Raw genomic sequence first — 23,865 nt, 5'->3', positions numbered from 1 at the left:
ACTTATTTATCTATATATTTTTTGTATTCGTATGGAACCCGATTAATTTGGATTAATATCGTGTAGGGCCTCATTTAGGAAAAAACTCTTTTTATCAAAGATTTTTTATATTCAATGTTCGAATTCGAAACTTCTAATTAAGACTATATAGGTGGATTCAAAATAATATTTATACATTGATAAGATAGGGTAAAGATTTTTTATTTCATATTATGTCACCTTTCCTCGGCGACAATAGTTATGTCATTTTATTATTTTTAAAATTACAAATTTCGCATGCCTAGTTGTAAATATTTAAATGACATGCATGATAATATATAAAACAAAATTAACTCATATATATTGGTAGTGTAATTATTTTTTACATCATTAGATTGCTTTTACTAGTTATAGTAATTCATATGTGTCTTGTTTTTAAAATTAAATTCTACATTTTAAAAAAAGTTTACCAGTAAATATAGTATATTTTACACAAATTTCATAGTATTAAGAGCTAATTACATCTTATCTTTACTCTTTTTCAAATTACAAAAATTCCTTCAAATTTAAGGCGGATAATATTTTTTTTTAAAATCATTTTAATTCCAACTATAGGGCGTTCTTTAATCCTTTCTTCTTCTTTTTTGGTAATTCCAATTTCGTCGTCGGCAAAACATAAAAAAGTAATGGAGGACGTAAGAATTCATGTCGTTTTCTTAGATATTTTACTCACTATTATAAATCATATATTAGTAGGTGCCCCATGTTGCTTTCTAAAATACTTTTACTTATTAGATACTAATATTAATCAAATATCCGTCCACCTTTATTGCAATTATTTAAAAAGACAAACCGTGACAAGAAAGAATAATCTTCTCAAAAAACAAATCGGTCACTCATATTATCCCTCATGGTAAAAGTGATTAGGGTTCCAATCGCATGCATAATTGAACTTGAATTAACTTACATATACTAACAAAATTTTACACTATATATTATAAATTATAATGGGCTGTTAATTTGTTGATAATTAATTTCATATATTACGCATAATTACTTGTAACTTGTATTTATCTATTAAATAATTTAATCTTGATTGTTTTTTTTTTCACATTATTTGTATATAAAAGTTAAACCCCAATCAAAATTAGATTTGATAAATATTGACATTGAAATTTGAAAAGCAAAGCTGAGACGACCTTGACACCATTAAGAATAAAAAAAAATGGAGGATTAATGTGATGGAAAAGCCAATAATTCATCTACATTTTCTCCTCTATATATACTTTACATTGAGCTCTCCATTTTGCATTGCCAAATACTTATTCTAGCTAGCTAGTAATATTATTACTACAAATTAAAGAATTTAATTAGGCCAAAAAAGATGGGCTTATTCGACATATCGCATTTAGTTATTTTTTCTCATCTAATAATTGTTTTAGTTTGTTTCATTTGCCCAAGCTTTGGTTACAAACCTAAACACTTCAATTTGTCCACCCATGCTACTCACTGGGGGACGGCCGGCGCTACTTGGTATGGCAGCCCCCATGGTGCTGGTAGTGACGGTAACCTCCTTTCTCTCTTTTACGTCTCAACATGCCTTCTCACGTATTATGTGAGTTTTTTTTTTTTTTCATTTTTGAGTAGCGGTGAAATTTGAACCCAGAGCATTTGTCTTCTATGATACTATGTCAAAGTCTGAGAAAGAAACACATTTTTAATGACTTATATTCAAAAAGAATGCATTCTTTCCTTTATTGACAACACTTTAATTTCAACTTTTTACGTGGCATGTTTAAGGCCACAAAATGAAAGAACATTTTGATACATTTGAGATAACTTTATTTTAGGACCATAACATTAAAGAATCTTATTTATTTTCATAAACTCTGTGTTCAGTCAAACTAAATCATTCTTTTCAAAAACGAGAAAAAAATATGTCTCAACATTTGTAATTCCTCTCACCCCCACACTAAAGCCCTCCCATTGCACTTACTAATCGACTTTTTTCAATCACAATTTTGTGGGAGAAAAGGATGGCAACTATATATTCTGAAAGTTTACCTGTTACAACAAGTTATACATATATATAGTATTGTAAACAAAAATTTACGTTACCACTATATAATATTTATGGGTGCAGGAGGATCTTGTGGTTATGGGAGTGCAGTATCACAAGCACCTTTCTCTTCCTTTGTTACTGGAATCGGTCCATCCCTTTATAAATCTGGAAAAGAATGTGGAGCTTGTTACCAGGTTCTTTCCTTCCCCTTAATAAATTAATCCTAAACACACGAGTTTTATAAATATTCCAGTAGTTGATTAGCAATAATAAATATGTGTGATACTGATATATATACAGGTGAAATGTACAAAGAAGATGCATCGATCGTGTTCAGGCAAGGGAGTAAGAGTGGTGATAACAGATTTTTGCCCAGGAGGACCTTGTGTGGCTCAATCAGCACATTTTGACTTAAGTGGAACTGCATTTGGTTCAATGGCTATACCTGGACAAGAACAAAAACTCAGAGATGCTGGTGTCTTGCAAATACGTTATGCTAGGCATGCAAATTACACTTACTCACATTTTTAATTAGGATCACATAAATCATATTTTTATTATTTTAAATTTTTTCAGGGTGGCGTGTGATTATTCAAGGAAAAACATAGCGTTCCACGTTGATCAAGGTTCAAACTCGGAGTACTTTGCAGTTGTGATAGAATTTGAAGAAGGAGATGGTGATCTTGCTAAAGTTGAATTGAAGGAAAAAAGAAGCAGCATTATTAATAGAGCAAAGAATTATAAATGGAGGCAAATGCAGCAGTCTTGGGGTGCTGTTTGGAAACTGGATGCTGGCTCTGAGTTACACCCTCCCTTTTCTATTCGATTGACTTCACAATATTCTGACCAGATACTAATAGCCAACAATGTGATTCCTACTGGTTGGCTGCCTGGTGCTACGTATCGATCCCTCGTCAATTATAGAGTTTAAGTTTTATGTATTAGTTACGTATGTATTTCGCTTGAAAGATACTACTAGTAAAATATGTAATCCGCATTTCCTATTGTTCGGCCGGACCAAAGATGGTCTCGTGCTAAGCATATTTATAATGTATTTGTATGAAATTATAAATGTGTGATTTAATAGATTTCATTTGTACTTAAATCAAGTATTCACTTCCCTGTATTTCTGTATATTCACTTCATTTGGTAAGTAAGCTCATTGTGTTTAATTAGTCAATTTGGGACAAATCTGTAGTCGTGGTTTTTCACCTTTATGAGTCGGGTGTTTTCCTTTGTTCTTACTTTACTGAACAAAGATTGTAAAAACATTCAAAATTCTCAACACAGTGTACAAAAAGTAAAAATGCATGGACAGCTGCCCACTAGTACAAATTACAGGCCAAAAGAGATGGATAAAAAAGAAAAAAATTAACAAAAATGCATCAAAAAGCAAGTCCTTATATTGCAGACTCCTGTAAATAATTAAAATTAATATTTGCTTGAGAACTTGCTATCAAGAAGCACAGGGATTGTGGTTGAATCTTCTAAATAAACCATTATGCCTTTAGTAGCCTCTGTTGCAGCTTCTAAATATTCCTCCAGTCTGCTAGACACATAATGCATGGTTGGCCTATTAGCAGAAGAGGGTGAGCAACAACTGATTGCTAATCTTACATATTTTTCCACCAATTCACTATCATAGGTTCCATCTAGCATGGGGTCAATAACATCGGCAAACTCCCCAGTAGTAAGAGAATTACCAACCCATTGAGTTATGTGACAGTTCTTGCTTGTTATCACAGGAGGCTGCCCTGTGATGAGTTCCAAAAGCACTACTCCGAAGCTATAAACATCACTCTTTTCATGCAATTTCTGTAAATGAGCATACCTGCAACCCAAAAATGGTGTCTTCCGTGAGGATTTAATTCATGATAACTAGACGGTCAAAGAGTTCTTATACCATCAATCAATATGATATCACAAAGTTACTTACCATGATCATACCAAAGAATGAATGTACAAGATGAATGATGATTATAGAAACTACTTACTCTGGATCAAGATAACCGATAGTGCCAACAACTGCAGTTGACACGAAAGAGCTCTCATCTACAGAAAAAGCTCTAGAAATTCCAAAATCGGCAAGTTTTGCATGGAAGTTATCATCTAATAAGATGTTGGTACTCTTAACATCTCTGTGGACAATAGGTGGCGTGCAACCATTATGCAGATAATCCAAACCTAAGAAGTTTTACATACACATAATAAATCCAACTCATTAATTTCAGTAAAAAGATAAAGCGAAGACCAAGATGGGAAAAATGAATAGAAACAAAAAGAGTTATACAATTTCGCATACATATATGGTTTTATGTTCAAAATTATGTCCTCCACAAATCCTTGGACAAAAGCTTATCATTCATAATAAATTAGGAAGAAGACACCATGACGCAGGTAGAAGAGAATAGACAGAAATACAAGGCATTAGGCAACCCATCTTTTAGGACATAACATTCAATCTTATCGCAAAATATGCTAGCTCCTCCAAGGCAAGAAAGTGGATATGACTTTATCTTGATGGAATATACCAAGTTAAATCTTCTATTTTAGAACCACAACCTAGTGAAGTAGGCAACAATTGCTACTAGGGTCTGTCTCAAGAAATTGGCTTTCGACAGAAAAAGGATTCCCTTTCTAAGCATGTGAGACATGCAAGAAGTTGAGCAACTCAAACATAAGACCAACACTACCAAAGATGTTTGCTTACCTTCTGCTCCATTCAGGGCCACCTGAAGTCTCTCTATCCAAGTCAATGATTTTGTACCTATACATCAGCAAATTAAATTGTTTTAATACATTCCCCTGATGCATCAGAAATTGTGTTTTATATGTTGAACATCAAAACAAGCTGAAGAATTATTTAGACAACAATTTTCGGGTTGAACATCTCCAATCAAGAGAATATAAAGATAGAAATAGTAGTATTTCTCTTTCAAGATTTGAAGTCATGTTGGTTATGAAACACATGGAAACTAACTAATCAAAAGAAAATGAAATATCTTTGAATAACCACATATTCCTCTGTTTGAAGATTGTGCATGACCAAAAAACTTATCATATTGTTGTCTTAATGGAAACAGAAAAAAATAAACCTCACTAATTAGTTAGTGAGATAAGTTTAAACAGATAAAGAAGACTAAAGCATGAAAATTGCCAAATTCTCACCATTGAGATGCTCTTTTACAGTCCCATTTTCCATGTACTCGTACACAAGCGCCATATAAGCACCTTCATAACAATACCCAACAAGTGAAATCAAGTTTCTGTGATGAACTCTTCCCAATAGTTCAGCCTACAAAATCATAGACATATATATGGAATTAGTTCTAAGCTTTCGGTAAGTCTATACAGATCCTACAAATTGTTGTAATATATAGTGAGAGGTCCTAAAAGAGTTCATGATTTCAATAGGGCCAAGTTTGAAACCTCAATCTGAAATTCCTTGTATCCTGTCTCAGCAAGCATCTTCACAGCAACTTCTTTGTTGTCCAAGTAGCCATGGTATACTAATCCAAATCCACCTCTGCCTAAAATCTTCTCAAAGTTGTTGGTCATACTCACTATTTTAGTGTATGAAAAACGTTGGCTTCTTGAGTCAAAAGAATCGACCCTTTTATCCCCTGATCACAGTAGCATTGTCCTAATTTAGTGCAAAATTCTTCATCTTGAGTATGACTAGACTAAAGAGACTTTCACACCGCATACCTTTGCGTTTGGTGAAGTAACAGATGGTGATTACCACAATCAAGAGCATCAACAGTACAGCTACTGATGCAACTATTGGAATAGAAAGCTTCTTTTTTGTACATTGAGCTGATTGACAATGATTCTTAATGAGGGGTACGAATCCATCCATGCTGTTGAAAGTAGGTGTGTTACTCCAGTATAGGCTTAAATCAGAAGTTAATCTCTCGATTTACATTAATGAGATATTCAGTTAATTGAACAAACAAAAATTGATGTACAAACAGCAAACTATTTCTGAACTAGAACAACATTGTTAGACTTGGCACTTGAGCAAGAAACCAATCCAAGCGAAAGTTCATTAGCCACTAACAGGATCAATATCTCCCTTTGCCTGAATCTAATGCAGTCAGAAGCACCTTAAACCAGAAACATACTTTAAAATAAAACGATGTTGTTACTTTTAGAGCTTTAGTGCATAAAATGCTGCTTGAAACAGATATCATATAAGAACACCCTACTGCCGAGTACCTGGCTAGATTTTTTTCTTTATATTTTAAATATTTTTTATGCTGAGTACCTGGTTAGTTGTACGCGTGGCATAAGCATAAAAAATTGGTGGGACTAGCCTTGGGCGTGAATTCTTCTTTGATAGAAGGAATGGGACAAAAGATAGGTAGAACTATATGATTCACAGGTTCAGTCTGATCTTTTTTATTTATAACCGTGGTGTCTGGTCCAACTTGTGTGCACCTCAACTAATTCCACGGGATACTTTTCACCTCCCATCGGAAATAGGTATCAGGTAACTCTGTCAACCAATGCTAGGACAAATAGAAAGAAATCGTCTTCTGTTTTTGTCTCTGCTGAAATTTGAACCAGAGGCCTCACGATTGTCAACCACTTCATTGACTACTAAGCCACACATTTCGGTGCTACACCTTCAATCTTATTTTCTGAATCTAAGGATCTCAAAATGGAAGAACCCACTTTTTTGGTCTCCCGATTGCAGCTTCTCTCTACCAGTCAATGCTTGCAAAGCCTCATAAGGCAACTTAAGTAAAAGCCCTTGGAAAATTCTAAGGAGGAAGTTAAGATTTACGGTTACCAAAGCAAAAGTTCTCTAGTTCAAGATTGACTGGCATAACTAACTATTTATCTTGTCGAAGTGGTGGGAATAAAATATATTTCCTTTTTTTTATTTTAGACCATTTCTTGATTTGTGTGTGTCATTATTGAGCAGGAGCCATGGTAATATTCTCTCTATCATTCAACTTTATCGGATGTTCCGGAAGAGACAAATAAAATATATTTCAGATAAGGTTTAAGTACCCCTATATACATCCTTGTAAGGCACACAGGCTGCATAAATTGTAGTCTTCATGGTTGTGAAAGGGTAACCATGGCTTGCAGAATATAAAGGTGATTATTGCTATATGTATTTATAAGAAATTCACATTAAACTTACTATAGTTTCCAGTAGATAATATGTTTTAGTGAGTTCTACACATTATTTGGCAATGTGTAGAACATATTATCTACTGAAAATAAATTTTTTCACGAATGAAAATACAGACATAGGGAAGATTATAATTCTCCACGTTTAAACTAGTGCTAGCTATTGATATGCTTGATATGGAAACTTATCACATACCTGAGCAACAAGGTTTCATTATTCGCCTTTTCAGCAAGTCCAAGAGGAACTGAACCCCAGAACTTGTTTCCAGTTAAGTTTCTGCCATAAAAATAGAAAACATACTTTATTCATTTGATCATTCTAATTGGGCGAATAATCATAACCAAGAGGAAGAAGGAGGTACAAATAGAACGTACAAGAATCTCAAGAACGCAAATCCAGCAAGAGAACTTGGTATTGGACCTGTTAAATCATTGTCCGATAGATCCCTGAGATTTTCAAAATCAGTTCATTCTCTTTTTGGTCAATTTTCATAGGTTTTAGTTTTTCAGGTTTAAGGAAGCTTACAAGTACTGTAAAGCAGTTAGATTTGATAGAGAAGATGGAATATCCCCACTTAATTCACTGGAGGACAAGTCCCTGGAAAGAGGAACATTTAGCATGGTGAATTTAGAAGAATTTAGAGGTACTTTACTTTGAAAGAACCTTGAAGTGACCTTATTCCTCAAGCATATTATTCTGTCAATGCACAATATATTGGACAACTCAAATGATATAAGTATTTGAAACATACAAGCCAATAATTCGTGTGGAACTGCTGGAACTGTAATTGCAGCGAAGACCTTCCCATGTGTAATCTTTTGGCAAGCATGGATCTCCTTGCCAGTTTTTCTTCACATCATAAGTTTTCTTAATGTCCATTATTGCATCAACTACACTCCAAGAAAGTAGAGTAGGGATATAAATAAAAGAGAGCATGAATATAACTTAACTAGATACCAGCAGACAATGGACTAAAATTTATACACTTAACACTATAAACCAAAAAGGGCGAAGGTGAAGGTTAAGCTTACTGTAATGACAAACTACACATGCCTCAATCAAGATTTTAGCTTATGACACATAGATTTAAACAGATCAGACATGCTTCAATTTACTTCTCTTTTCTTCAAATACTCAAAATTACACCACAATAAATCAGACATTTTATCGCCACAAAAACAGCAAATGTCATTACAAAGGTTGAGATCAACCTTCCACACAGTGCAATATGCAGACGAATACGATACTACTTTTTTATGATTAGATGTTTAAATTAGATCATGAATATCATTTCCCCAAATTTTTCGAAGTAAATCGTTGTCCAAAAAAAGGGTAATAGCGACTAGGGCGATAGAACAGTATACGCACCATCATTTTCATCAGTATGAACCTTGAAGAACCGTTTGGCAGCATAAACCTCAAGCGCGTTAATAAGCGGCGGCAATCTCGAATTGTTGGTTTGACGCAATGTATAGTTAAAATTGCTAGCCATTCGCTTGTCGTCCATCACAAAAGTGGTCAAATACTCTGGCTCCAATTCCTCCCAGGAGGTCGTTTCACCATTAATGATAACATCAAATTTTCTGGTCTGATTAGGCAAAAGGCTCACTATTTCAGCAAAATACAAGTAGGTATGGTAGTCAATATTGGGATCTGCAGGTCCCCAAGAGAGAGTCCAGGTAGTAGAATTCAGTGGCGTTGCTGCCGTCCCCATAGCAAGAGTTGGTGGGTAAAAGTCGTTCTCGATATCTCTGTCGACTTCCCGTCTTGTGGTAACAATATCCCATTCTGGAAGTTGAAGAGCTTCCCAAATTCGATCGTAAGCGTCAAAGCTATATCTGCAACAAACACTACAGATTAGAATACAACTTTGGATTCCTAATTTCGTATTTATAATTTATAATAAACTATACAAGTGAAGTTAATTCAGCATTTGAAAATGCTAGCCAAGTTCTACATTTTGCAAATTTGAAGTTAAGATCATATTGTCTATAATCAATCAAGTAATGTTATGCTAGTTAGTGAAACCATTTTATGATATCTAGAACACATATAAGAAAATTTGGAATTTGAAAATAAGAATGTTAAGTTAAAAGTTTTACTCAAATGGGATAAACCAGTAGAGATTTGAAACTATAACTAAAAATCATGATTGATTTCAAATAGAAGGTTCACATGATATTTTAGTTTGTCACACGAAGTTACTCCTTTATTCTTTTTTAGCTATAGTAACAAAGTTTTTCACAACAAAAAAATTAATTAGAAGTATAATTTGACTAATATATCCTTATTAACATTTTTATATTTATCTATTTACGTACTTAATTCTAAAATCTATCCATCTATATATATATAAAGGAGGAACATAGAGAAGGTGATGTGGCACCTCTCTATCACCTCCATTCATATATTTTTTTCTCCTTTTTTTGATATTTTTTCTAATTTCTTTCAATTATTTTTTCTTACAAAATCATCTTCTTAACTTATACCTCTTTAATTATATAAATTCTATTCTTAAATTAGTATTAATAATATTCATAACTCCCAAACCTTTCATATTCATAACCTCTCAAGCCTTTCATATTCATAACCTCTAATTATTTAATGTAAAAGGTTATATTAACACTATAAAATCACACAATTGTGTGTTATTTTGTAATATATTTGGTTAGAGAATTAGTGTCAGACATGTTACAATATTTGTAAGCTTTGAGGTGCATTATCTTTTTCCAATATGATTTCATATATTACTTTTAATCAGCAAGTAAGGCTAATATGTCAAAGCATATTTTTATTTCTTCTAGATAAATTATTTTGTCTTGTTATCTTTATGATTCTCTTTATAACCATAAAAATGGAGATTCATTTTAGGACTAATAATATATTTGTTAGTATTATTTTTCTTGACTCTCGTATATAGGATGAAATGAAATCATCCAGAGATGGAGATTAATGGATTTTGAGCTATATATATTGATTATTCTTTTTCTTTTTTTAGGTGTTTAAGAAGTAATTTTTCTATTATATTATTTCCTTTTGAATTATTTATGTTTTGTCAAAAATGATTATATATGTTGAAGGACTTATGATTAAATGTAAATTTGTCCTTATTCTTTATCTTTTTCTTCTTTTGCTAGATAATTTTTTAACTTATTTAATCATATTTTACAGATTATAGGAGATATATCTATAATGAAAATGGTTAGACATTCTTGCATAAGTTGATTTTACAAGGTAAAATAATTTGATATGCCTAATATAATTACAATTCTTTCTTTGTTGAAATCATACATTTAATATTATTTGTTTGTGTTCGTGAAGATATAATTCTAAGTTTTTTTTTTAAAAAAAAATAATTTATTTTCTTTAGACCTCTATGCAATTCTTGGATAATTTGATTATATTATAATGATAACACTCTTCAAAAAAATTATTTGTTCAGGTAAATTCATCTCTCACTTTTTTTGTTGATAATATTATCTTATTGTGTTTGTGGGCTATAATATTTTAAAACATAGAAGCAGGAAATGAGTAAATGGATATTGATATGCTACTTAAAGAAATACAATTGGTTTTATTAAAAATAAATTATTTATTAATGTGTAAAATTGCAGTCTTTAAATTTTTCATTTTTGTTGTTTTCTAGGAGATTTCAAGTTGTTTATTAATAAATCAAGTTGCAGTCTTTATATTTTTCATATTTGTTGTTTTTCAGGAGTTCTCAAGTTATTTCAAAATTGCGATTAATTTATAATTTTAAAAATACAGTTGGTATCCTTGCTTTCTATTTACTTATAATAAAATATTTGTCTTAATAACTCTAATTTGATTGTCTTTTCATTTTCTATAATTAATGTTCTTTATTAGTGTAATAATGTACAAATATTACTCTTATTATGTTACAAACAAGTCCAAAGCCACATTGTTAACCCTCTTAATTACTGTGACTCTTTATTCTTAGGAATTATTATATTGAATGTAATATTTATTTAAAATGTGAAATATACTTTTTAATATTTTTGTGTTTAAGCCAAGCAAAATTAAAAGAAATAGGAATTTGTATGTGTCATTTTTTAAAATCTTTTTTGTGTAGTTAATTCTCTCTTTTGTTCTCTTTTATGTTTATTTTTAAATTTTACATTCTTTTGTTTTCTCAATATAAGTTGTCCCAAAAATAATTGGATATCTGAACCTATATATAATAATAATAATAATATATTAAGATATGTAAACTAACTAATTAAGATTGTTATTTTTCATCATTTAAATATGTAAACTTTATTTTTATTTAAAATTTTATTATTAAAAAGTTATTAATCAAACATTAAATTAATCTAATATTGTACAATAAAAATAATTAAAATATGTGATGATTGGGTGATGACAACAACAAGTAATAGTAATTGTGGATAATGATTAAAAATAGTGTTGGCTAACGATGTAGTCATGGATAATAACTATTAATGGAAATCTGAGTTTACACATTGTCGAAAAATTATAGTAAGAATATAATTAAAAAGATTATAAAGAAGCAGAAAAGAACGATCAGATTTCAAGTTTACATAAATATAGATAAATTATACTAAGAAAGATCCCAAATAAAAAAGAAAAAAATGATCACATCTTAAGTTTACATTTCAGTAATTCTAATATTACCTTCTCTTTTTCTCTATGAAATTTATTTTTAATATTTAACTTTCAGAAGTTCACATATATTGATTTCTTAATGAATTTCATATTTAACTTAAATATTTTTCATAGCTTTTCTTCTATGAAATTATGTGATTAATAAAAAAATTCTTTTATTAAAGTAATTATTGATATTAATAAGTAACTTTATTTTAATTCTTTTCATAACAAGTACAGTAGTAAGCAAAGTTGGAAATAAATTCAATCCATTAAGGCAGGCTTGTAAATCCTAAAATAAAACGAAAGAAATGAAGAAGCAATAATTTTTTGTTTACCTCAATGGCGCAGTACCGGAAACAAAATTGTAACGCATTTTAAGCTCCAGCGATATGTCATATTCAGAGGGATACATTGTATTTCTGAATCGTCGTAGCTCCAGCGCTGAAATAAAAGGTGTCCCGTTGCCCGTATTTACGAGGCATACGTTGGTATAATTCGTAGAAAAAACATGTATAATCTCCTTTGTGACTACATGAGAGGAATTATCCAATTGAATTGTATCCCAAAGCTCAGTACCAATATGCAAATCAAACTTTGGTACATGACTTTTATTATCATAGTTACCATACATGAAAATGGCACGTACTAGAAATTTGCTATCTTTGTCTTTAGATGATCTTAGGTTGTAGCAGTTCCTTTTCCCTCGTGGAAAGCTTCTAACAGTCTCTAAATAAATTTCTGTATCATTGGAAATGAATTTAGGCAATAGACGTGCATTTACACCCGTGTTTATGAGCATTTCATCGCTCGTGTAAGTTACTGGAAACATACTGCCAGTATAGGTTGAGTTTTCTGGTAATCCACAATCGATACTCACGAATCCTGAAAGAAGAAGAAAACGTTTTAGCATTTTTTTAGGAGAAGAAATTAAAAATTTTCAGTATTAATTAATTACCTGATTGATCATCAAAAACTGGTTGGCTGCAGTGAGTTAAAAGGGTGATAGCCAAAAGACCAAGAAGGGGAAAAAGGAAATATCTTTGTAACTTAAAATCCATGATATTGCCAAATTAAGCAGCACTTGATGGGACTTAGAAATCCCAATAATATAGTGTACTAGTATAGCTAAATTCACACTATTATAATAATGCTAGTTGCAAGTTTTACAAATTAAACAGCACGTTTAAGGAGGAGTGGCCTTTCCTCCTTTTAAGTAGGATTTTATAATTCAAATACTGATTCATAAGTTTATATTTTGTAAATAAAGAATTATTAATTTAAATTTTTATCAAAAAAAAAAAAAAAAAAGAAGAAGAAGAAGAAGAGACATTCTCGTCATGAAGAGATAGTTTGTGCCATATGAGAAAATTACATTAAGAAAAAGTACCTAGTTAATATTGTTGATTTATTGAATCTTTGTAAAATTATGCGTATTTGAAAGTCTGTAATCACAAGCACTTATTTAGAAAATCCATTATAAACCATGTCCATTTTCACTTTCCTTCTGTAATGGAGAATTCTTCTCATTCTTTATGAACATAGCTAAGATTTTTCAAATTCCCAATTATTTTTTAAAAAAAAGACTTGCTCCTTGCTCTTGGTGGCTTGTTAGATTTTTGAGAATCAATTTGAGGGTGCTTCCCTTTGCGGAACAAACATTTTTCGGGACCTGCAAGATATGTTTTAACTTTATCAAACTTCTCACTATTGTATACATTGTTTTCATGAGAAACCTCTTTCTTTCTTAATGTCCACTCTACCAAATTAAAATCATCATCGACAAAGTATATTAGTTCATAATCAATTCTTGACTCGTGAATAATTTGAGTCTTTGCATTTCATACATATTATTGTATAGTTGTTGAATTGAAGTGTCAATATCCCATTCATATCTAGATCAATCGAATCAATAACTATGCATATTTAAGGGACTTGTTGAATCTTGGAGATCGTGATCGAGAATTTTTATATGAGGTAGAAAGTGACCATTAGTTTCTTCATAATTTTTATCGAAAATTGATTCATCTATCACAAATTTCCGACCTTGATGATATGTTGATGACTTGCTTCTACGGACAAAAACGTAAGAGAAATTCGGGCTGCTTGTGATTGATAGGTGGATCCGGGTTTGGATTGGGATTTAATTTATTTAGGTTAATTAATTTTCAACGAATCACAGGGTGTCACGTATTAAATGAAGACTCTAATTATATTTGCTAATGAGACTGTTTGTAATAAGGCCGTAAAGATTGACATTAAGGATATTATGGAGCCAATAGGTTAACAAAAGGTATTTTTGTATCAATTCCAATAGTTCAACGGTATTTTAGGCCCTTTTCCGATTTATAAAACATGAATGAGATATGTGATTTATTAATGCAACGTCTTAGGATATGAAATGTAGTTTGCTCATTTGATAAGATTATATATATAAGAATTGACAAGTTTTCTGATAATTTTCACAAATTATCACATTTTCATATTTATAAAATAAAAATAAAAACTTTTGATATTCAAAATGCATATTCTTCAAATTAATCTGATTCAAAATCACGTCCAAACCAACTACAAAGGGAAACTCCCTAGTCGCATTCACAAATCACTTCGACTACTATTGTTTGAATATGCGACAATCTTCTGCTTAGTATACTTTATCATTCTTCATATTAACTACAGTACTAATTATTTACCCAAAAAAAAACAATCAATTATTGAAGGTTATTATATCTTAAAATTATCTTATCTAAAGTAGATTTTTCAATTCAGAGGTCTCTGAATTGGCTAGGTTGAAAGCTTCTAAAAATGCTTTGACCTTTGGAAATTTGTGATATAAGTGGTGTGACATGTTGTGAAGATGTGCGAACACGCTCCCAATTTGGCCAATATTAATACAGTTCCACTTGCTTTATTGTCAAACTTATTCATTATACTATAATTAACATGTAGATACTAAGTAGGTGCTTGATCATGCGATAAAATATATCACGATATGAAATCAACGTTTGAACATATGATTTCACGCTGATTTTATTTCATAATTCCATATCATGAGATGTAATACCATATTCTTCAAAAATCATGATATGGAAATTTCATATCATGATTTGAGATTTTTTAAATACAAAAATTTACCCATAAGTTTATATTTTGTTAAAATAACCCCACATTTATATCTACTAACTATTTATTTCATATATAAATAAAATTTATAATCACATCATTACTTTTTTAAAATTATTATTCTCCCCAACATAAAATTTATTATTACTTTAAATTTGGTGAATATAAATGATAAAGTGGGAATTGATTTGGTGAATATAAATAAGAACGGAGGGTGTAATACTTTTTTTGTTTTTTCATAATAAAAAAAAACTTCTCTTTCGGCTACTTATGAAAATGTTTAAAGCAATTTAATATGAAAAAGGACAAAAATTGGTGATGTATTTTAAATATTATTTAGTTGGTAACATTGAATAAACAATTGGGGCTATTTTAATAGTTTTACAACTTATGAGATTCTTATGTGTTATGAGAAAATATACAACACAAAATTTTCATATCGCATGTCCAAACAAAACTTCATTTTCATCTCATGATTTCATATTATGATATCATATCACATGGCCAAACACTGTGAGAATATAAAATATTATGGTAAAAAAATTATTGTTGCATTGCTTTTCATGGTTTATCACAAAATTACATCTCTATAATTAGGATATTAATTTAAAGCCTGAACTTGAACTGCAATTAGGCAAGTGTTATGATGTAAATCTCTTTCGCTATTTTAAGTTATGGCTATGTTTTAAATACATGCAACTTGTGGCTACACTTTAAATGGAAGCCCTAATGGTAGAACACATATTGGACTATTGGTACTCCCAAGCCTTAGTTACTCCTTGTTAGAGTGGGCCCAATGTATTGCAGATGAAGGCCCAACTTGAGAGCTATTCATATTACTTTGGGCCTTCCGGGTCACTGGTTCATGCCCAATGTATATGTTTCTTCATGGAAAAATTACATGGATTGACAAATATATGCTATGTAATTATCATACACAACTTATGTTTCATTTAATTATCATTCCTAGCCACTACCTCATTTTAATAACTATACTTTCAAAACTATCGTCTATTGAGCAATCTCAATTTTTATTTATTCTTAAACGTTACGGCATGAATTTATACACGTAATTTAAAGATACGTAGATTGGATTGACCAAATAATAAAATTATAGCGAATTAACATTCAAGGAATAAATAATACTCAAAGAAGTAGTTGAACAATATGAATTTAGATGAAAAGAGGAATTATCCTGAGCTCTGAATTCAATTTATATGTCACATTTTCTTTTTTTCAATATGTTCCCAAAAAAAATCATGTTTTTATATTTAAAAATAATTTAATTTTAAAATCATTCATACTTATAAATAAGATAATTTATGATCACATATATATTTTAGAAATTATTTTTAAAATCATTCATTCTTATAAATGAAATAATTTATGATCACATAAATATTTTAAACTTGTTTAGATCACATGATTCAAAACCAATCATTTCCTTTCTTAAATTTATGCCCAATTGAACAGTGACATATAAATTTAGATAATAAAGTTCATTTTTCGGCAAGGTTAAATTTTGGTTTCCATTAGCGAATACTGAATAGAAACATCTGGAAGAAACAGAAAAGGAACAACCCAGTAGCGCGTAGGGGTAAGAAGGTCATTTTAACAGAGTGGGGGACCAAAATTTGCACTGTGCAAAAGGGCACGTGAGCAGCAACATGCACCGGTGATCGCCGTTGCAATTATCAGTTACTTTATCTTCTGGCCCCCTCTCTCTCTTCTGTGCAAGCTCAATTTCACCACTGCTTCAAATAACTCCTTTTCATTCAACTCCATTTTTGCACATTTTCAACTTGCTACTATACATTCTTCTTCCACAAGCTAGCTAGCTTCGCAAATATACTTGGAAAAATCATAAAGATCTTCACTTTCACATTCATCATCGCAGTTTTCAACAATATATATCCATCAAAAACCAATACAGTACGCATTTCCTCCATAACTAGGGTTCCTGTTCCTTTTCAGATACACAGGTATGAAAAACAAGCTTTTCATTTTCTCTCATTGTTTACATCTTCTTCTTCTTTTTTTATAGTTTTTTCTGTTTCACATGCATGTGATCTCTGTGTATGTGGTGTTTGTGTGTTTGTATAGACGTGCTAGGGATGATAGTTAGGGTTTCTTTCTTTTCATGCTTGGATTTTTTTCCAAGAAATTAAACCATCTTAGCTAGCTTGTTGTTTTCTCGGGGAAAAAAAATGAAAAATGGAGTTGATCTAGGGCTAGATAAAAAAAATTATGAAGTTTTAGTTCTAGAAACTGGATCGATCAAGTTACTTTTGAAATCGCAACTGTTTTCATGTGTTTATTATCTTTGTAAGCTATAATCTCCAAAACAAAAACAAAAAGATTACTTCTTCTTGTTTTTCGTCTTGTTTTGATATGAGTATGAATCAGTAATCTGCGATTTTTCCGTAAGTTTACAGCTTTTTTCTGATCGATCAGTTTACTCAAAAAGAACTGGGTTTTTTTTTCACTTTTTATCAGTTCGTTTAATTTGTGTTGGATGAATATACATAAATTAAATTGGCGTATATAGGAGAGAAAACATGGTGAGTGTACTGGAAGACTGCGATAGCGCAGTTCATGTCTGGGTATATATCTGTTTGAGTTTTTTGATCTTTTTGCTTTTCAGCCGCTTTGTTTAATGCATTACTATACATGGAATTCTTCATTTCTGGAAAACCCTAATGACAGCAGTTCATCAACTTTTTGAATTTGAACCCCAAAAACTCCCAACTTTTAATGCAAATCAATCATTAGCGCTATTAATTGCTCATATATTTTGCGTTTACAGATAATGACAATGGAAACTTACTACAGAAAAAGATCCAGAAAAATCATTCAAGCTAATATCGTAAGCTTTCTCTCTCTACTTGCACATTTTCTCTCTCTAAAATGTTGCGCACTTTCGGATCAGGGACGGAATGGTTTCTGTAGCAGACAATGGAATCAGTATCTGAATAGTATTTCCTTTTTCTGTTACACGCGCTATAAAAAGTCCACGCGCCAATTAAAAAAAGTACTCTAGCTTTCAATGCAAGTGCGTGCATGTAATTAATATACTACTCATATTATACCGTGACGGCAAAAAAGACAAAAAAGAAATCTTCTTGATGATGATTTTAAATATAACCCGCATGAGTGGAACGAAGAAAAAACTTAATTACTAGCTTATTATGCATGTTAATTAATATATTTGAGGTACGTTAAAAACATTTTATTTTAAACTATTTATATATTATATATAGAGAGAGGTAATTAAATTGAGAGTACGTGTGTTATATTATAGTATATATATATTGTAGAGAATGAAGGATAAGGGTGGTGGTGTTCATATTACAATATTACAGCTTTATTATATGGTACAGGAAATGGATTACCAGAAAGGGCAAAAGCAAAGCAGTGTCGTTGGTGCAGACACTACAGTACCAGCTTTGGCCAGACATGAAAACCAACCACTTCTGCCCACATCAGAAAATCACTCTACCCTAAAACGCCACGGTACTCTCTCTCTCTCTCTCTTCTCTTTTTGCTGCACTAGTAGTAGTGGAGTACTATATTTTTAGCCGCATCTGAATCAACCTTTTATACTCCATTTTACTCTTTCAAATTAATTAGACGATCGACTTTGGGTTTCTCGGAAAATGTATTCTCATGATTATACTTTTTTCCACTTTTTAGCAGACGATGATGAAAGTCTGGGTGCCAAGATGAACATTGAGATAGGTTCTATTTACGAGATTGATCATATCTTTTTGCCTCCAAGAACTCCAGTTCAACTCAAGTCCATCCGAGTAGCTATGGTGAAGAGAATATTAATTAATTAATCCCTGATCATGTTATATACGTCACGTTTTATAAACGGCTATATATTCATTTTTTTTAATTTTTTGATGATCAGGTGAGCGAGACAACTGCATTGAATGTGGCAGTCAGGTTCCCGAGCTTGGAGTCACTACAGACATATTTCAGCAATAGCACCCGGGAGATGTATCCAGCTTTTGACGAGAAGTTTGTCATGGGAACAGCTCTGGCTAATAAAGTGCTTCTTCGTCAAGTTCCTTCTCTTGAGTTTGCGGAGAAGAAGCATCTTCATAGCTTCTGGTTGATGAACTCGACTAATTTGGGTGTTCTCCCAAAGAGTGGAGCCTGCTTCTCTCAGCTCAAGGTCAATGGAATGGTTACATGGGGGATACGTCGCCAAGTCAAGTTTCTGGGGAGACATGAAGAAAGCAACAACACCAAGTCTTCTTCCAGTTTCGTTCAAGGAGATGAAATTCCAAAGGTGGAAGTACCTGCAAAATCTGAAGAAGATGATGAGGAGGAGGATGAAGAGGAAGAGGATGAAGTCGTCGCTGAATCATTAAAGCAGGAAGATGATGAAGAAACAGAGGAGGAAGCTGTAACAGAGAAGACTAACAGGAACCTGAAGAGAAAAAGATACAGCTTAAGAGCAACTACAGAGAAACAGGCAAAGAAAACAAGGATTGAGATTCAAAGGCAGAAGAAAAACAAATGCAGGCAGTTGACAGTATACAAAGACCCCAAAGACCGTTGGTCAACAGAGAGGTAAGTAAAGCTACTGATCCATTGCATTATTCCTCTATGTATTGTAGTTTCAGGAAAAAAACAATTCTGTCATTAATTTCTAATGTCTTCACTCAAGGTACAAGTCAGCGGAGAAGAACTTAATGGAGGTGATGAAGGCAAAGGGTGCAACAGCTTCTAATCCAATTCTGCGGCCAGAGTTGAGAGCAGAGGCACGGAAGAGCATTGGAGATACCGGCCTGTTGGATCATCTGCTCAAGCACATGGCCGGTAAGATAGCACCTGGAGGAACTGAACGTTTTCGCCGCCGCCACAATGCTGAGGGTGCAATGGAGTATTGGTTGGAGAGTTCTGACCTAGTTAACATCAGGAAGGAGGCCGGTGTTAATGATCCTTATTGGATTCCCCCACCTGGTTGGGAGCTTGGAGACTCCCCCACTCAACACCCTGTCTGTGCCCAGGAATTTAGGCACCTGAAAAATGAGATTTTTGTACTCAAAAGGTTAGCTGAAAATGCTATTAATACACTAGTTTTCAAAGTGCATGTCCGTGTCACAGAAAGAAAAAAGTTTGTTTTATGGTTGTTCTTGTCGAGCTCTGATGATTTTGTTGTATCTGTCAATGTTGGTCGTAAAACAGAGACTGGGAGGATATGGTGATTTCCAAGAAACAGTTGGAAGTAGAAGTTGGAAAGCTGAAAAGGTGAATGTACTGGTGATTCTATACTGTAATTTTAAGCTTTTACATTGGTGATATATAAACATCGATGGCTGTGTTTTTATTTGAGCAGAAAGATTGAGGAGCTTGAGTTGAAGAAGAAGCAACAAGAAACCAAAGCTATTGAGACTTCAAGGAAAGCTATTCCATCAATGGTATTTATTTCCAAAAGCCAAAAGTTTGTCATTTGAGTGGTTTCCAAATTAAAACTGAACCCGTTTGGTAATTATACTTCATGTTCTGTTTCTGTGGCAGGAAAAGTGCAAGAAACAATTGATGATAGCCAATTCAGATTTCATGGCAAAAATGGAGGTATTCTAATTGATCAACCTATATGTATGTTATTGCCTTGCATATGGAATTAGATGCAATTCACACTTCCATAGTTTCATATTATGTTGTAACTCACATTTGAGATACCCAACTCAATCATTTCTGATGTCTCTAATCTAATACATCAAAAAATGCACGATTTCCCCTCTATGGTTCTGTGAGTTTTTATTTCTGGTTAGGATGACGGGGAAAGAGAGTGGATTAATTATGTTTGATTAGTGAGGAAGTAGAGATTCATGGTACTGTAGAAGTGGTGATATTTTTAGTACTAATAATTTCTGTGGACTGTTAAATGTTAATTGGGTGATGAATACAGGAAAAGTTTCTGAACCTGGTGTCTAAACTGGAAGAAAAAGATAAGGCGATCACGACATTAATGATGTCGGCTGAACAATTTGCTGAAGTTAAGAGAAAGGAAGTGGAACAAGGAAGTGAGAAACAGGGACTGCAAGCAGTAGATGTAGCAATGGAGAGATCAAATGATCAGAGCAAGGAGCTAACAGCAATTAACCCCAGAAAAGCAAAAAATACTCCCCCAGCAGCTGAGGGAAAAGCTGCCAAGATACAAAGGCTTAAGAGTGGCTTCAGACTGTGCAAACCCCAGGGTAGTTTCCTTTGGCCAAACATGGTCCGCAAGAGTAGTGGTTGTAACATGTCCCCTCAGGTTGTGGTCCAGGTTGAAGATCTTCATATGGTCCAAACACCACCCTCAGTCTCTTCTTCTACTGCCATAGCTCCTCCTTCATTGCTGCCTTACACTAATAATTTTCATAACAACAACCCAGCTTCCCCTGTCAAGCCTGTCCCTGAAAGACGAGCAGTCACTGTTACTGTCTCCACCATATCTAGTGAAACTTGCTATGAAGCTGGGGATAACATGATGAACTACTCAACTGGAAACAAGAAAACTACTCTCATCAACTTAAATGATGTCCCTCATAACATTGGTAAGGGATTTCGCCAAGCCCCAACATCAAGACAAACTATAACCACGACAACCACTGTCACACCTCATGTGAGTATCACGTCTCCTATCTCTATCTCTCAGTCTGCACTCAATCTAATTAACTATTTATGTTCTTGATAATTGAATGCCACTTTAATTCTCTGTGTGTGTTACTCAAGACATTCTCCTCTCCGGTGAAGGGAGTCAAGATGAGTAAAGCACGGCAAGCTTCAGGGGATGACAGGGCTAGCCAGGTTAGCATCAGCAGGAAGGAGTACGGTCATCAACAAGCAAGCAAATGCTGTTCTTCATCTGCCACATCCTTGCCCCAGGGAGCTGCTAGTTGGTTAGTTCTGGCTACTCCAAGAAACACTGCCTCAGATGAGTCCATCATTTAGGGGAACTAAATAGAGTACTAGTAGTAGTAACTAAGACTATTAGGTCCTTGTTTCTTAAGCATAAGTTGAAGATGCTGTTTTTTTTTTTGGCCTCAATCGAGTTGCTTTTCTAGTGGAATCTATCACACGATAAGTGTATGTTTAATTCTCAGTATATTCGTGTTCCCTATCCCACGTAATAGAAAAATTGATCTGCTGTTTTTTCTTTCCATAGTTGAATTGTTGAAAATACACAGGTATCTAGTACATTACGTCTCAACTGTTGTATGATGAGATTATTATTAACAGAAATAATGAAAACAAGGCATTCAAGGCATCTTTTTTTTTGCTGGGTTGAACCAGTAGATGATGCATGTAAAGAAAACATAGTTGAGCATTTCATATCTATGCTCGAGTTACAGTAGAAGAAATATCTGATTTGAATTAAAATAACACTTTGACAAAATGAGTACGCAATGATTTATGGCAATAAATTTGTCATTTAAACCAGCAAGTGACTGAGAACAGACTTCATACCCTTCATCAATGGGGTGCCAAAAATAGCAGTTGTAATTGAATTTCACTAACTGCTAGATTTCATCTTTTCAGAAGGGGCAAAAAACATGTAAATAAATGCACAAGAAGGCATCAGTTTCACTAATTGCATATTTATTGTACAAAAAATAAAACCTGCTAAATTTGTATATATTTCAATGATATAGACATTAAAAGTCACTCTTGTGCATATAAATGTCTTTAATAGTTGCGTTTCATATTAATATATATACAGATACAAATAAATATAACTAGAGACGGGCATTCCAGCTGGTGCAGTAGAACCCGATGTCACTGAAGTTGACTACGTCGAGAATATGTGTGAAGTGTTATCCTTAACCTGAGTTAGTTTGAGTTCAACAGTACAAAATATCTAAATGTATGTGTAGGATATCGAGGAAATCTCCATTCAAAGTTACGCGAAAACAAAGGAAATTTGCAAGAAAGCAACCAAAAATTCCACACAACCAAGTACAAAACACGGATTACAGAGTATAAAGAAAGTAATGCAATACAGAACTACCATAAAAAATACTTCAGTTATCACCAACGTCAGAGAGCTACAGACCTTAGGAGACATTGTAGCAGTTATGTGAAAGAGTGAAAGTCAGGTTAAGAAAATGATTGAGACAGTTATTAACAAATTAAAAGAGAGACCATGCCGGACTAAGACTAAGAGAGTGGAACAGGTAAGATAGGTAACCTCTAATAGCTTGCCAAGTAGTCGTCACTCGCTGCATTTCTCACTAGAAAGGAAATGAGAGCACCTGTCCCGTTAAATCATGGAAATCTTGCATTCCATTCCAAATAGTGTCTTCTACGCCACATCTCCTTTTTTGCCACAACAGCAGCTACATCATTAACAATGTATAAATAAACTCGGAGTTCAGTTTTTCAGCCCATATTCATCTTTAATAGGTAACGTTTCCATTACTTTTTTCCATCTAGGATAAGAAAATCTTGTCTACAAATATGGACATTTAAAGTACTAGATACTCATACATTTCCTGTGCTAATTACACCAGAGGAAAAAAAAGGTGATTTTTCCCCACCCATCTAAGCTTTGGTGGGAAGAGTTACTCGATGCCTGCACTAGTGGCCGGTATGGAAAAATAGTTGAGGTTTATGCAAACTGGTTTGAATATCACCATTATTTAAGTAAAAAAAAAATAGCAAGGAAGGATGGAGAAAGTATCCACTTCTCTCTGCTAATAGATGAGATACTAAAACAAATACTGTGATCTCTGATCAGTAAGATGGCCTCAAATATGAGAAATAACATAATCTCCCATTCTGATAAATAGATTCACCATGGGCAGCACAGCAGCAATTACAGGCACCGGGGTAGAAGCTGAAAATATGAAAGAGTGCCTCTTAATTGTATCAATTGCTTCCATTTCTTGCTGCTCATTTAGCATTTCAACCCCAAAAAGGAGTATTG

General features: G+C 32.9%; 3 protein-coding genes and 1 non-coding gene across 4 annotated transcripts; 2 read left to right on the top strand and 2 right to left on the bottom strand.

Annotated features, from left to right (window-relative positions):
- The first annotated feature begins 1,310 nt into the window (after window positions 1-1,310).
- On the top strand, window positions 1,311-2,980 carry LOC125860079 (expansin-B15-like). Its single transcript, XM_049539973.1, has 4 exons — window positions 1,311-1,544; window positions 2,123-2,235; window positions 2,342-2,541; window positions 2,618-2,980. The coding sequence occupies exons 1-4, from the start codon at window positions 1,364-1,366 to the stop codon at window positions 2,970-2,972; spliced, it is 849 nt and encodes a 282-aa protein (XP_049395930.1). The 5' UTR covers window positions 1,311-1,363; the 3' UTR covers window positions 2,973-2,980.
- A 378-nt stretch (window positions 2,981-3,358) lies between these two features.
- Window positions 3,359-9,057, bottom strand: LOC125860829 (putative leucine-rich repeat receptor-like protein kinase At2g19210). Its single transcript, XM_049540856.1, has 11 exons — window positions 8,556-9,057; window positions 7,939-8,077; window positions 7,713-7,784; window positions 7,562-7,633; window positions 7,383-7,463; window positions 5,750-5,934; window positions 5,471-5,664; window positions 5,210-5,336; window positions 4,752-4,808; window positions 4,036-4,225; window positions 3,359-3,872 (listed from the first exon to the last, which is right to left on the bottom strand). Exons 1-11 carry the CDS (start codon window positions 8,899-8,901, stop codon window positions 3,473-3,475), a joined length of 1,863 nt encoding a protein of 620 aa, XP_049396813.1. The 5' UTR covers window positions 8,902-9,057; the 3' UTR covers window positions 3,359-3,472.
- Window positions 6,926-7,027, bottom strand: LOC125861096 (U6 spliceosomal RNA). Its single transcript, XR_007445958.1, has one exon. It is a non-coding gene; the product is annotated as a U6 spliceosomal RNA (small nuclear RNA).
- Window positions 9,058-16,808: 7,751 nt separating the features above from the next.
- On the top strand, window positions 16,809-21,939 carry LOC125859942 (protein DYAD-like). The gene is made up of 11 exons (XM_049539795.1): window positions 16,809-16,918; window positions 17,743-17,802; window positions 18,317-18,449; window positions 18,633-18,751; window positions 18,850-19,517; window positions 19,615-19,998; window positions 20,136-20,198; window positions 20,287-20,368; window positions 20,469-20,525; window positions 20,863-21,561; window positions 21,672-21,939. Exons 2-11 carry the CDS (start codon window positions 17,746-17,748, stop codon window positions 21,888-21,890), a joined length of 2,481 nt encoding a protein of 826 aa, XP_049395752.1. The 5' UTR covers window positions 16,809-16,918; window positions 17,743-17,745; the 3' UTR covers window positions 21,891-21,939.
- The last annotated feature ends 1,926 nt before the right edge of the window (window positions 21,940-23,865 follow it).

The sequence above is a fragment of the Solanum stenotomum genome, chromosome 3 (genome assembly GCF_019186545.1).
Source record: "Solanum stenotomum isolate F172 chromosome 3, ASM1918654v1, whole genome shotgun sequence".
NCBI lineage: Eukaryota > Viridiplantae > Streptophyta > Magnoliopsida > Solanales > Solanaceae > Solanum > Solanum stenotomum.
The sequence above is the reverse complement of the archived record's forward strand: the minus strand, read 5'-3'. Positions and strand labels throughout refer to the sequence as shown.

Coding starts and splice junctions, on each gene's coding strand:
- LOC125860079 (XM_049539973.1), top strand. CDS start 1,364: ATGGGCTTATTCGACATATCGCATTTAGTTATTTTTTCTCATCTAATA. Junction 1,545..2,122: donor CCATGGTGCTGGTAGTGACG/GTAACCTCCTTT, acceptor TTATGGGTGCAG/GAGGATCTTGTGGTTATGGG. Junction 2,542..2,617: donor TTGCAAATACGTTATGCTAG/GCATGCAAATTA, acceptor AAATTTTTTCAG/GGTGGCGTGTGATTATTCAA.
- LOC125860829 (XM_049540856.1), bottom strand. CDS start 8,901: ATGGGGACGGCAGCAACGCCACTGAATTCTACTACCTGGACTCTCTCT. Junction 7,785..7,938: donor TCCACACGAATTATTGGCTT/GTATGTTTCAAA, acceptor TCCTCTTTCCAG/GGACTTGTCCTCCAGTGAAT. Junction 5,935..7,382: donor AATGAAACCTTGTTGCTCAG/GTATGTGATAAG, acceptor TTCTGATTTAAG/CCTATACTGGAGTAACACAC.
- LOC125859942 (XM_049539795.1), top strand. CDS start 17,746: ATGACAATGGAAACTTACTACAGAAAAAGATCCAGAAAAATCATTCAA. Junction 18,450..18,632: donor CTCTACCCTAAAACGCCACG/GTACTCTCTCTC, acceptor ACTTTTTAGCAG/ACGATGATGAAAGTCTGGGT. Junction 21,562..21,671: donor CAACCACTGTCACACCTCAT/GTGAGTATCACG, acceptor GTGTTACTCAAG/ACATTCTCCTCTCCGGTGAA.